The sequence below is a fragment of the Mus pahari genome, chromosome 2 (assembly GCF_900095145.1).
Source record: "Mus pahari chromosome 2, PAHARI_EIJ_v1.1, whole genome shotgun sequence".
In the NCBI taxonomy this organism is placed as follows: Eukaryota; Metazoa; Chordata; class Mammalia; order Rodentia; family Muridae; genus Mus; species Mus pahari.
In genome coordinates this window covers 74274194-74288300 of record NC_034591.1, presented here as the reverse complement: position 1 = coordinate 74288300, position 14107 = coordinate 74274194, and the positions used below count along the sequence as shown (strand labels likewise).

General features: G+C 41.0%; 1 protein-coding gene and 1 long non-coding RNA gene across 2 annotated transcripts in view; one reads left to right on the top strand and one right to left on the bottom strand.

Annotated features, from left to right (window-relative positions):
• Positions 1–6660, bottom strand: part of LOC110314148 — a 10801-nt gene extending 4141 nt beyond the window's left edge. The window contains exons 1-2 of the long non-coding RNA XR_002380157.1: positions 6615–6660; positions 2814–2897 (exon numbers count right to left, since the gene is read on the bottom strand). This is a non-coding gene — a long non-coding RNA (uncharacterized LOC110314148). The remainder of the gene's footprint in view (positions 1–2813; positions 2898–6614) is intronic.
• Positions 6661–9975: 3315 nt separating this feature from the next.
• Positions 9976–13397, top strand: Neurod6 (neuronal differentiation 6). Its single transcript, XM_021190484.1, has 2 exons — positions 9976–10275; positions 11547–13397. The coding sequence occupies exon 2, from the start codon at positions 11568–11570 to the stop codon at positions 12579–12581; it is 1014 nt and encodes a 337-aa protein (XP_021046143.1). The 5' UTR covers positions 9976–10275; positions 11547–11567; the 3' UTR covers positions 12582–13397.
• Positions 13398–14107: the final 710 nt, after the last annotated feature.

The window sequence follows — 14107 nt, the reverse complement described above, 5'->3', positions numbered from 1 at the left end:
ATCTGCTTTTCTTTTCTTTTTTTTAAATTTTTTATTAGATATTTTCTTCATTTACATTTCAAATGCTATCCCAAATGTCCCCTATACCCTACCCCGCCCTGCTCCCCTACCCACTCACTCCCACTTCTTGACCCTGGCATTCTCCTGTACTGGGGCATATAAAGTTTGTAAGACCAAAGGGCCTTTCTTCCCAATGATGGCCGACTAGGCCATCTTCTGCTACATACGCAGCTAGAGACACAAGCTCTGGGGACACTGATTAATTCATACTGTTGTTCCACCTATAGGGTTGCAGACCCCTTCAGCTCCGTGTGTACTTTCTCTAGCTCCTCCATTGGGGGCCCTGTGTTCCATCCTATAGATCACTGTGAGCATCCACTTCTGTATTTGCCAGGCACTGGCATAGGCTCACAAGAGACAGCTATATCAGGGTCCTTTCAGCATAATCTTGATGGCATATGCAATAGTGTCTGTATTTGGTGGCTGATTTCACCTCATTCACTGAGTTTCTCAGCACCTGCTCTGCATGGATTGCTTGTAAGAGAGATGTTATTCTGGAAGGGGGGTGTTTTGGAAAACAGAAGACTATTATGAACATTATTTGCCTCTCATTCTCATTATTCCATTAAACATATGTGTTTCTGAGCAGCCTAATAACCAACACAGTGAGGACTGTGTGGGGGACAGTATTCTCCTTCATCCACCATGTCTACATCCACACAGAGAGCTGCAGAAAGCTATCTTCCCTTGCAGCATGCCAAACTCACATTTTGCCAATAACAGAGAAGCCAGCCTGAGGAGTGCTTAAACTTTGAATAGAAAGGCTAATGATGCATTTCTTCCAGAAAGCAACACTGGCTAATAAGAGAGTTTGAAACCATGTGTCAGTCACTGTCTTAGACTGGATCTTATACTAGTACTGGTGGCCAAAATGGGATGCAAACTGCTCAGTGAAAGAGTTGCTCCAACTTTTTAAGAAAATAATTAGTACCAAATCAGACTTTTTTTTTGGGGGGGAGGGGAGAAGAACCTCCAGTGCTGGGTTTAAATTTCATAGGCTGACTGGGTAGAATCATGGGTCTTTACTCTCATAAGCTAGAACTCTTGTTTTCCACAGTAGATTATTTAGTTGAAAGAATTCTATAATCTACAATCTAACTCAATGGGATGTAGGGTATGTAGCTCTCTCTCACTGACTTGTCTCTCGGCTAAATCCCAGAGCTAACGAAGCAAAGATCACAGCTTTGATTGACAGATGGGCCTCATTGCTCTAAAGTAGTCTGCAGCCAAATATGCCATAACTACAACTGGTCAACTTGACTCTACTGCTAATATATACTGAATCCCTACTATGTAATTTAGTGTGTTGTGTGATGTATTCACAACAAAACAAAGTGAAGCAAACAAACAAACAGAAATCCCGGTCAGTACAGGCGACAGATGCATTCGCAAACAGCTACTACAAAGCAAATTATGAGAACCACAGTAATAGAAGCATAAAATAAAGTGGGAAATCAGAAGAGAACAATTAATTCCAACCCACAAGGATGTGAATGGATCGCTTCAAATTTATCACCACCCCAGGAACAGCAACTTGCCACATATGTTATAATAACAGTGGGTTGGCATTGCTATTTTAAAACACAAATGAAGAATATATTGTAATTAGATGAGATTCTCTAACAAAATAGAGCAAACCAACCAGAAATCCAAAATACTAAAAGACGAATAATGAATTGGGCTTTTGCATGTGAAGGTGCTTGGTCCTTTAGGAACTGGAGGCCTGGTAGTAGGCAGTCAGCATAGCCCTCACATGAGATTAACATAGTTGTTATAGCTCCTGACATGGTTCTTCAGACAGCAAGTTGCTATGAGAGCAAGCCTGAGTTTTGCTCTTACCTTCCCATCTGTCAATATGATCTCTCCCTCTCCCATATATTTGTGCCATTGTGGTACCATTCACCATAAGGTCCTAGCTAGGGCTAGTATTATGCATCTGAAATAGTACACTGAACTCACCTCTTTTATTTTAAGCACCCAGCCCCGGGTACCCTGTTGTTTCAATGGAAATGAAGAGAAAGGAAAGAATAAATGAGCAGCTCAAGCCTCCAGTCCTCTCAGCAGCCAGGCTTTGGCGTCACAATGATGGTCACTATGGTGAAAGATGATTTCATGTCCCAACAATCTGTCACTCACCTGTGCACACAAACGTAATAAACAACATGTAGTTGTTCATTCACTAGATGCATTAATAAGGGCATCCTTTGTGTACCTTGCACATGGATTCAAGGTTAAGTTTTTCTATTATATCTAATGTGATATGGTTTGGTTTGGATTGAACCGAAGGGAATTGGGTCTTTCTGTGGTGTAGCCCATGGTAGCCTTGAACCCACAATCTCATCTCAATTCCCAGCTGCAACATCATGTCAGGGGTCAATTATTAACTTTGTAAGGTATCCGAGTCAGGAAAATGGGATCTGTAGGCAGAGATACCCATGTTTAAACTGTGACTTTCCCACTTCAAGCCTGAGTATCCCTGATCAAATAGATTAGGTCTCATAGTCTCCTATGGGGGAAAGTTGTATGTACCATGTGATGGAATGAACTTATGCTTGTGGAACACTCATCCTGTCAATGGGCATATTGCTAGTGACTACATTATCATCATGCTAACATCATCATCATTATCATCATCATCATCATCATCATTTATATAAAAATGTTCCTATGTCAATCCAGACCTATTCTGTTAATTTTTGTTAACTTGTTAAAACTCCATGTTAAAACTCTGTTGATGTTTTTCACCAAAACACCTTGTGTCTCCTCTTCTTTTCATTCCCAAGGCCTCCAGTGACCCATGGACCTCCCAGTCTTGTTCTTTCCAGTCTTTGTAAATTCTGTAGGTAAAGAAAATAATCACTAACCAATTGTAAATTCATGGAAGAGGCTATATAAAAAGGATAGAGAAAAGCACACATTTTCTTCAGTAAATGTTATACAATGTAGGGACCCTAATAAGGAATGAAGCCCCAAGAAACAGTCATGCCTTGACATTTTCTGTAGTAGGGCTGATGAATTATAGAGGTTATGAGGAGGTGAAGGGGATGAAGTGAGGCCTGGTGATGAGAACTTAGAGAATTACCTTCTCATAAAGAGACTTAAGAGGGAATTTAGTTTGGATTATGGTTCTGGAGGTTTCTGTTGAATCAGAACAGTTCACATTATGGAACATTACGGAAGCCAGGAAGGACGTGTGTGTGTGTGTGTGTGTGTGTGTGTGTGTGTGTGTGTGTGTGTGTGTGTTTCCAGCCTATGGGACGGTGCTGTGCCTACTCATGGCACGAATTCCTCTTTTGGATTTATCCACTCCCTGGTGTTCTTTACTAATGCCCTACCAATCGTTTTGACAATCAAGGTTTCCCATCATATCTTGGAAAGCCTGCTTTGCAAATTCTTCTGTGTCTGTGTGTCTTAAAAGGGAAGGGCAATGCTTTCCTTGCTGGCAGGGTGTAGGGAGAATGACTCTTCCATGAGAATCTTATCTCCTGATTCAGGGAGGAAATGAAATGGAAGGATAGTAAAAGAGGTAAAAGAGGCTTTTTTTTTTTTTTTTTCAGTTTCCCCAAAGTCCTTAGGTTTCAGCATGCCCAGTCAGTCTTTTCTCTCTTTCTTCTTTTTCTCATCCAAATCTCCTCGGGGCATCTACAGTGAACTTTTCTTTCTCATCTTTTTGTTCCTTATTTTGTTTTGGGTTTGTGTTTGCTTCCATATATGAAACCCAGGACCTAATGAATTCATCCTGATCATGTGCTGTACCATGGAGCCACACCCTAGCCCAGGGTGAACTTTGCAAATGTTAAATTGTACTGTGTCCTCTAATGTCTGAAAACATGACTGTGATCTACAAAGTCTTTTTTGATCAGAGCCCAGCTCATGCTATACAGCTGCTGGTCCTCCCAGGAAACGGGGAAGATAACACTTGCTCTGACCTCTGACCTCTGCCCTGTCCTTTCTCCCAACCATGGGAAAGATGCAGAGAGCACTACAGATCCTTCACCTGAATAGATCTTCCCTAAATTTGCTGTACCTTTCAGTAGGGAAATTCCATGCGTGTTTGCCATCTGTCCCTCTCCAATGGGGAAATTTCATGCATCTTTGTTATCTGTCTCTCTGTGAAGACTGCCAACTCCCCAGCACCACAGCCTGGACTGTCCTATGCCCCTCTGAATACTCACAACTAACCTGTAATCGTAATTCAGTGTGTGTTGATTCCATTTCATACATGGGCTTCTGCCTATAAAGTAGTTTGGATTTTCTTCATGACACATATCACTTGTTAACCCAGCTGTGACTCATTCTCATATCAGTCGTTGATAAAGAAAACACCCCCACTGAGTTGCCCGTAGGCCAATCTGATGGAGACATTTTCTCAGTTGCCCATAGGCCAATCTGATGGAGACATTTTCTCAGTTGCCCATAGGCCAATCTGATGGAGACANATGGAGACATTTTCTCAGTTGCCCATAGGCCAATCTGATGGAGACATTTTCTCAGTTGCCCATAGGCCAATCTGATGGAGACATTTTCTCAGTTGGGGATCTCTCCTCCCAGTTGACTTGGAGCTTGTATCAAGTTGAGTAAAACCTAATCAGAACAGAGTGTCACTGGGGGGTTGAGCACAGACACGGTCTGGCTTCTGTGTACACTGGCTGCCTCTGGGGCTGACTTGAACACCATTTGTGGGCTGTCAGAGACATAGTGCAGAGCAGATGCCTTAGGGAAGAGTCAAGATTTACTCCAAAATAGCTATTTGCTAAGTATTTGGAGAGGAGGTAAGTCAATGAATGAACAAATGTGTGACAGGTAGGACGAGCAGGACTGAGCTACACTCCGAGGTCTGTGAGATAGATTTATCACTCTCCTAGAGTCAGAGTGGGAACCTGCCTATAGAAATGTGTTTCTGTACTCATGTATGCGTAGTTACACTGCACTTCAGGCAGCATTAACTCTTGAACATCATCTGTGAATCCCTGTTTGAGGACTTTCAGGAATCTCTGTTTGAGGACATCCAGGAATCCGTGTGTGAGGACACCCAAGAATCCCTATTTGAGAAGCCCCTGTACTCTCTCAGTCAGTCATGACAGGAGGCGTGATTTCAGAAGTGCAGTTGGAAAGCACATGGAAACAACTAGCTGCCCATCAAGGGATGAATACGCATATAAATGTGATAGACACAATGGAATTTCATTCGTAGAGAATCTGCAGGAATATGTGTAGTTTTGAAAGCTTAAAATTGATAGAAGTAACATGAAAACAAAGGCACATGTTCTTGCTCACAAGTGTATCTTAGTCTGTTTTACACACACACACACACACACACACACACACACACACACACACCTGTAAATATAAAACCTAAAAACTATGATGGAAACACATAGGTGGTGAGGAAGGATGGGGAGAGGGTAACAGGACTCATAGGACATGGAAAATGAAAAGAGGCCGAGGAAGGCTGCAAGAGAGTTATGGAAGGAAGCAAGTGGTTATGGGAAGCAGAGAGGTGGGGGAAGCTGAGGGGGATGGAAAGCCTACTAAAATACTCTATGCTCTAGACTACCACAATGATATCTCTTCCAATATGTATTCCAATTTAAAAATTGTTCGTATAAAAGTACAATTTTCATCTGTGCAGTGGCACTTGCCAGCAGCCCTGTGGATGCAGAAGCAGGAGGAAAGTGTCACACGCCCCAGAACAGCCTGGGCTACTCAAAGCAGGGCAGTTCTGAAAAAAAAAAACAAAAAACCTTCAAGATCTTGTCTGAAGTGCCTGCTCCAGTCTCACAAAATGCATGGATGTAACAGAAAAAATAATGCTTTTTTCTGTTTTCCCTATTTAAAATATTGATTGTGGGCTGAAGAGGTGGTTCAGTGCATAAAGTACGTTAGTACCCAGACTTGAGTTTGGATTCCAATCGCCTACGTATATGCTGGGTGTGGTAGCAGCATCCGCAGCCGTGGGTTGGAGGGCTCGAGACAGTCAGGTTCCCAGAGCACACCAACAGCCACTCTAGCTGCGTCTCAGTGAATTCCAGGCTCGGTGAGAGAGACTTTATCTCAAAAAGCAAGATGTGGGTTGATAGTGGAAGATAGCCCATGTTGACTTCTGACCTCCATTGTTTGCATTCACCTATACGCATACGTGTAGCTCACATGTGTGCATGTGTGCATGGAGTACATTCATGCACAAATACACTGGTGTGCATGTGCACTCGCGCACACACAACCACACACACAAATTAAATAACCATTATATTACATATGCTGAAATATAACAAAAATACCTAGTTCAGTATCAGTAAAGAGTAGAAATCAGGCTTAACAAATCAGATTTCCTCATTTTTAAAGCCAAAAGGAAATTAGATATTTTCTTGTAGTGATACCAAAAAGTTAATAAAGTATTGATTCTTTCCTTTAAACTGGATTAAAATAATCAGCCTACTCATACCCAATGTTTTTAGTCAGAAATTTTCAGTCCATAGATCTAGGTGCTTTAATTTAATAACAAATTAGAAAATGATCCTAACACATGTGTTGGATGAATAAATGAAAAGTACCTTCTGTAGGGGAAAATGATGAACTGTGCTTCTGGGAAGAAGAACCTAGCACTGCTTTTCACAAAAGCTTGCAGCAGAAGACTGCCAGGTGTGGGCTTGTGTGAGACCAGTAGACCACATGCCCTGCAGTTCATCCTTCACAATGGGAAGTCTAAAGGGATGTTTATTAAGTAATTTGTATGAGGGCGTGAACAAAACATTGCCGCATCTATGTGCTGTCTACTTTACGCCCTTAAAGGAACCAAGTGGAGTAAGGATGCTTCTCCACTTGCTTCATTTTTTTTTTTTCAAAAAAAAAAAAAATGATTTTCTTTACTCTGAGGGCTGTTTTCCAATATATATTCTACCACACTGTAAAACCATGTCGAGCCAGTGGAAATCAAAGAGTTAAAAAACTCAGTGAACCTACACTGAGCTTGCTCATGTGTCTCCTGACTGCCTGGAGCACTTGCCTAACCATAAAAAAAAAAAAAAAAAAAAAAAAAAAAATCCAACCCCTAAGAATGGCCCACATCCACAGAAGGAACTGTGTTCTGCAGGGGTGGGGGGGGGGGTTTGCTAAGAATTCTACCCTGTTGCCCTTTGCCACGGAAGCAAAGAAAATAATAGCAGATGAGCCTGCGATTTTGAACTTGGGGTCTTCATTTTCTTGCAAAAATCCAAGTCAAATCATGTTAAAATTGTCTGCAGCTTATTTCTGTAACTAATATGTGAGAACTTGTCAGTGGAACGAGAAACAGTAGAGAGACAGGCACCGGATACTGCAAATGTGAAATTCCATGACCACAGAAACAACAACAGAAAACTGTTATCCAAAGAATCATAGCAGTGACACTGAACCAATGTGGAGACGGAAAGTTTCATATGAGGGAAGGCTGGGGAATGAGAGGAAACGTGAGTGAGGAGCTGACAACTTCCTGGCCAAGGCATGAGAGTGTCTGCGTGTAAACCTGGTGGGAACCCGGGTGTTAATATGCTTTCTTAGCAGAGATTAGAAGAGCCACTCTGGTAGATGGTACAGACACCACAGACATTTGCATACCTGGAACTACCCTAGGAAATGCGCAAGAACATTTCTGGAAAAGTTATTGTATAAACACGCTGAATCCTGAATGAACCCTCACCTAACAATTGTCAGTCTCCACTCCTGCCTTTTTTTTAAGAATAAAGAAAAATTAAGTATTTAATATAATAATAAACAATCAGAATCTGTGAACACTCTTTGTTGCCCAGCTCCTCATCACTTCATTACCAAAGGCTTTCCTTTCATGTTACCAGCAGGAATAGAACAGCAGCCACCAATGTGTTTTCTCTCTCTCTCTCTCTCTCTCTCTCTCTCTCTCTCTCTCTCTCTCTCTCTCTCTCCACATGTAAGTGTAAAATATAGGAGGATCAGTCTTTCCCGTGTGTTACATTGGTAATAATTTTCTACAGACATATCAAATCAGGTTGTTCCTGGCTTTGAACTTCTGTGTCTGTGACACATTTAATACAATATAGCTAGTTCCTGGGGACTTAGAACAGGTGCAACATGGGAGATCCAAGGCGGCTCTGCCTGCCTTCGTAGCTCAGGAATCTGATGTTTTTCCCCTCCTTCACATTTAAAAATTAAATCACACATGAGAACAACTGACACCAGCATCTGCCTTTCTATCGATATTCTTGGTATTTATAGAAAATCACATTTAGATGTTGAACCAAAAGCTACACAAAATATATTTAAAACATCACTAGTAAAACTATACTCAGCTGCATATTCTAAAATGACTGATGTGACAAGTTTTAGTGTAAAATACAAGTTAGGCCCACCGACCTGTTTTAATCTATAAATTAATAGATTTACTAGTGTTTTGAATTTATGCTCTTTCTTTCTTTCTTTTTTTTTTTTTTTTTTTACTGCCTCTTTAAGAAAGATAAAAACTACTTTTACCTAGCATCTTTCTTTTGGTCAACCCTCGATCTTTTCTACAACCTTTCAGGAAAGGTCAGACAAACTTTTTGTAAGGGGATAGACTTGAGTAGGGTAAAAGGAGCAGAACTGAACCTGGGTGCCAGTTTGGTTGGATCCAAAGTGTATTAAAGCGGCAGAATTCTAAATCTTTCAAAGGTGGAATTTATAAGGGAAGTGCTAACACAACCTTAACCATGCCAGGCTGCCAGGAATTATACACTCTTCCACATTAGAGCCAAATATTGTGCAGCTGTCAAACAATACGGCTTGTCTTTATTTGTTTGTTTCACTTTTTCAAAAGTTCACATTTTGCCTTTTTCGGGTGTCCCTAAAATAATATGTCTGTTCGGGAAGGAGGTGTCTCAGAGCAGGAGAGGAGTGGAGGGCTGGCCCCTAGCTTTACATCCTGTTTCGTTAAAAGGGCTTTGCCAGCTCTGCTTAACTGCTTCTGCCCTGCTTCGTTAAAAAGGCACCAGGAGGGGGGAAGGAGGGAAAAGGAAAAATAGAACAGGACACTGATGTTAAAACAATAAGATACTTAAGTGAATCTGGGTCTAGAGAAAACAAGGTAGCAAGGATAAAATTAGTAGGGCAGAGAAAAAAAAATAATGAAAGCTCCAAAAAATTAAGGAAGTTAAACCTTTGGTTTAAAAATTAAGTAAAATGTCCTGCTGCCGCATGTCAAGGGGAGAAAAGCAGCAAATGGAAGCAATGGTTTTCCTGTTTATTGTGTCTGAAGGGAGAAAGCACGAGCAGGTTAACACCAGGAGATCAGGGAGAGTAACTGAGTGGAGTTAGTGGCTCAGCGGTGGGCAAAATCTAGCCAAAGACTCTCTGCAATTGGTCTGTATGCGGTTCTGTCTGCATACACTCCTTCTGAAAAGTTGCGGAAAAGACAGCAGCAAGTGTAAGGGAGCATTTGAAGATGTCTTTCACAGACCCCAGATGGAGAAACTGATCTTTTATTCTGAAATCCTGAGAAGCAAAGAAGTCGGGAATAGAAAAACACACAGGCACACCCATAAGTCACATGCCGTAAAGAAAAACAGGGAAATAAGAAGCCCTTTGCTGACCCGTTTGTCGACCTTAATCTTGGTTTCCTTCAGCATCCAACCCCAGCTTCTAGTTCCCACACAAGGCTCTCCTTCCCTGGTACCCAGATGCACCAGGAGGAGCTGGTGATCCTTGCAAAACAACAACCCCACAAACAACAAAAACCTCTCTCACTCACACAAAAGCCCACCTTGCAAATGAATGGAATATTAACGACTGCCTAACAGTTGCACCATTGGCAGGGCGAAACCCATCACTAACCCAGCTCTTTCTACAGATTGCCAGTGAGACCCGAGCAGCTAGAAGAGAAACACACCTACTGTATGTAAAAGGCTGGTGCAGATTTTTTTCCCTATCAGTCTAACCTCCTGTGTTGATGCATGAATGCTGGTACCCACTTACAGGGATGCCAGATGATCAGTGCAGAATGAAGGTCCCAAGAGAGGATCACATGGCTCTCTCTGCCCTGTGACGTCACTAGCAGATGGCATGGGTACCAGCTCTGGCAGTTGGCATCAATGTCACTTTTTAGAGATCAATGAGATAGTGCAGATACACACAGATCTAGAGGCTCCAGGAGACGATGCGACACTCAGCCTGAAAAGATTTGGAAGATCCAAAATGAAAACTGATTATTGAATGAAATTAAAACCTAAGGTAATATAAATAAAGATATACTCAATTGATGCTGGCTTTGCATGCAAGTATTTAAAGATACAGTATCACTGTCTTAGAGTATTTCTATGTTCTTTGCCATCTATAAGTTCTTATCATATTTCATTCTTATGATATAATTATCACATACTTTCATTGCTATTATGTAACATTGCAAATATGTGTATATTGTGTGTGTGTATGTGTGTGTATATGTGTGTGTAGTGAGGGGCTGGAAATTGTTAAATTAAAAGTCTCTGTTTTAATGTGCCTATTTGGTTGAAGACTTTAGATGAAAAATATTTGCTGCTTTACCCAACAAAAACAAAAAAAATGCATTTTAAACACAAATTATTTTCCCCTTTCATTTGGGATTCTGAACACACGTGCACAATTGCAGCCAGAATCCGTGGACCGTTCCTGTCCGATATTAGCTAGAGGGAGACTTCCGTGGCTCTTAGAACAAAAACACTAGGAGCGGAACAGCAGTAAACAGACAATTACATTGGGGGAATTCTTAGATGTTAAAGCAGTTGCAACATTTGCTTTGATTTAAAAAAAATGCCAGTAATGTTTGTGAGTTTTTTTTCCCATTTGTTTATAGTTTTATTTTCGAATGAGTCCACTCCCTTTTCCTTTCCTTGAGGCTGGGAGGGCAGCACTCTCTTACATAGTTCTTCACTCATCAGAAAAAAAATCAATTTTAAATTTGATCTGATTGATCTTTTCTTTAAGTCTGCATGTTCTACAGTCACTTATCTAAATTCCCAGTTTGAGGTTAACAGGAAATAAAGTTGGGGAATATTTTTTTCTAACAAAACCCCCTCAGTTTGTTAGCTTATGGTAGAGAGAATACTTTTCGTTTTAAACATTGGTTTCTCTTCTATTTTGTTCTCAGGGGAATTAGAATTAATGAAAGTCTGCATTATTATGTCATGCTTTTATTTGCTTTAACTCCACTCCATGTGTATTAAAAATCCAGTTTAAAATCCAAGAGAAATAGAAAATGTGATCATCTCTAATAAGTATTTTCTTTTATATTTTCTTTTGATAATTATAACTTGCCTGTATAAATTAAGGCTTCTGCATAGATCAATGTCTTTGTGATTGTCGATCTGTGCAAACTCAAATTTTTTTTTTAATATAAGAGTCCTGGAATCAGTGTTTTTCGTGTGCTCTCGGAGTCTTAACAATTTAGTCATCAAATATATTTGAAGTATACCAAAGCTAAAAATGAAAACACTTTAAATACTGTGCTGGCATTTTTTTTTCAGGTAAATTAAGGTTAAAGAACCATGTTAACACTACCGTTTGACGAGTCTGTCGTAATGCCCGAATCCCAGATGTGCAGAAAGTTTGCTAGACAATGTGAGGACCAGAAACAAATTAAGAAACCAGAGAGCTTCCCAAAACAAGTTGTCCTTCGAGGAAAGAGCATTAAAAGGGCCCCTGGAGAAGAAACCGAGAAAGAGGAGGAGGAGGAAGACAGAGAGGAAGAAGATGAGAATGGCTTGTCCAGAAGGAGGGGGCTCAGGAAAAAAAAGACCACCAAACTACGACTGGAAAGGGTCAAGTTCAGGAGACAGGAAGCTAATGCGCGCGAGAGGAACCGGATGCACGGCCTCAATGATGCTCTGGACAATTTGCGAAAAGTGGTCCCCTGTTACTCTAAAACCCAAAAACTGTCCAAAATAGAAACTTTACGGCTGGCCAAAAATTACATCTGGGCACTTTCTGAAATTCTGAGGATTGGCAAGAGACCGGATCTGCTCACGTTCGTCCAAAACTTATGCAAAGGTCTTTCCCAGCCAACTACAAACTTGGTGGCAGGCTGCTTACAGCTCAACGCCAGAAGTTTCCTGATGGGTCAGGGTGGGGAGGCTGCCCACCACACAAGGTCACCCTACTCCACATTCTACCCACCCTACCACAGCCCTGAGCTGGCCACTCCCCCAGGGCATGGGACTCTTGATAATTCCAAGTCCATGAAACCCTACAATTACTGCAGTGCATATGAATCCTTCTATGAAAGTACCTCCCCTGAGTGTGCCAGCCCTCAGTTTGAAGGTCCCTTAAGTCCTCCCCCAATTAACTATAATGGGATATTTTCCCTGAAGCAAGAAGAAACCTTGGACTATGGCAAAAATTACAATTATGGCATGCATTACTGTGCAGTGCCACCCAGGGGTCCCCTTGGGCAGGGTGCCATGTTCAGGTTGCCCACCGACAGCCACTTCCCTTACGACTTACATCTGCGCAGCCAATCTCTCACTATGCAAGATGAATTAAATGCAGTTTTTCATAATTAATGAGGAAAATGAAAATAAACAGTGGTCATTCACCTCCCACTCTAATTAAGACAAAGCAGATGCTTGTGGGCTGAGTAATTGGCACAACTCTATCTAAGGTGGTTACTAGTTTCTGAAGTGTGTTTCAAAGATTGTGACCATTTTCTATGTCATAATAAATCCCTTTCGTATGAGAACTTCTTTTCCTTCCCTCTTGTCTGTATCACACTGTGACTCTCTCTCTCTCTCTCTCTCTCTCTCTCTCTCTCTCTCACTCACTGCAGGATTTTTCTTTCTTGTTTTAGTTTCTTTCAAATTCACTTAATTGGTTTGAACAAGGTGTCTAAGAAGATGTTGCTGAATAAAGACATGCACACAGCATACTTCAATGTCTATTTCAGTTGTACAGTTATGATGAAAATGCATGTTATAAAAATCAGATGAGTAAAATGTGTTTATAATTACTAGGACTTATATATGTATCTCTGAGATTTTAGTTTTTAAAATATTAAGAGCTAACCATGAAATTAAAAGATGCATTTGAGGATGCACAACAGTATCAAAAGCTATGCAATTTTCTGTTTATTAGGGACAAAAATAAGTGTATTCTGTTGGTAACAACTATTCCTCTTCAAGCATTTTCAGAGGAGGAAACACAGTATTCTGGGGGAGGTTATCAGTGTCATAATTTGGGGACAATTAATTCAATCATGAAGAAAAAAATATTAGCACTTGTTTTGTATTGTTCAGGATTTTTCTGTACAGGTTTGTTACAGTGTATAATTGTGTTTTCCATTCTACAGTTTAAAAGCAATTAAACATAGATATTTCCACTTACAAAGGATATTTATTAGCATGGCATTTTTGTATGATACTTATTTCCTGGCACACAGCTGCTTTCAGTCTTCAATGATCCCACCTCCTTATTTCAGAAATCTTTCTGGATTAAATTGTAAAGGCTCAAACAAATTTCTTTAAACAACAAAAACAAACAAACAAAAAAAAAATCGCCAAAGTGTTTTCCAGAATTTTCTTTTGAAAGTATCCTAAATGAAAGAAAAGGGGACAGTGAATGATAAACACCCTGGGGAAACAATGGTAAATCTGGCTAACCTTCAACTCCTGCCTAAATTCAGTGGCAGTTTTCCAGCAGCCCCCAGAGTCAGTGTTTAAAACGGAAGCTTTTTCCTTGGGCCTGTTAAATGCCTGGCCGATTCGAACCTAAATTCTAATTTATGTGTGATTAAAAGTTTCCTAACAAAAGACAAGGAAAAACTTCGTTTAATATGCCCGGAGAGCTAGCTTCTTAAAACAGGGCTGAGCCGCTCCTGGAATATAAAGCAAGGTGGTATGACCTCCTCTTCCTCTTCCTCTTCCTCTTCCTCTTCCTCTTCCTCCTCCTCCTCCTCTTCCTCCTCCTCCTCCTCCTCTTCCTCCTCCTCCTCCTTCTTCGAGAGACTGTCTGGGCAGGTCTGCGTCCCAGGGTGTGGGAAGTGGGCATCTGCTCGCGGCCTGTGGAGGACAGCGGGACAAGCGTGCTGCAGCGC

Bases quoted from the DNA above. Each gene is read 5' to 3' on its own strand.
- Neurod6 (XM_021190484.1), top strand. From the start codon at position 11,568: ATGTTAACACTACCGTTTGACGAGTCTGTCGTAATGCCCGAATCCCAG.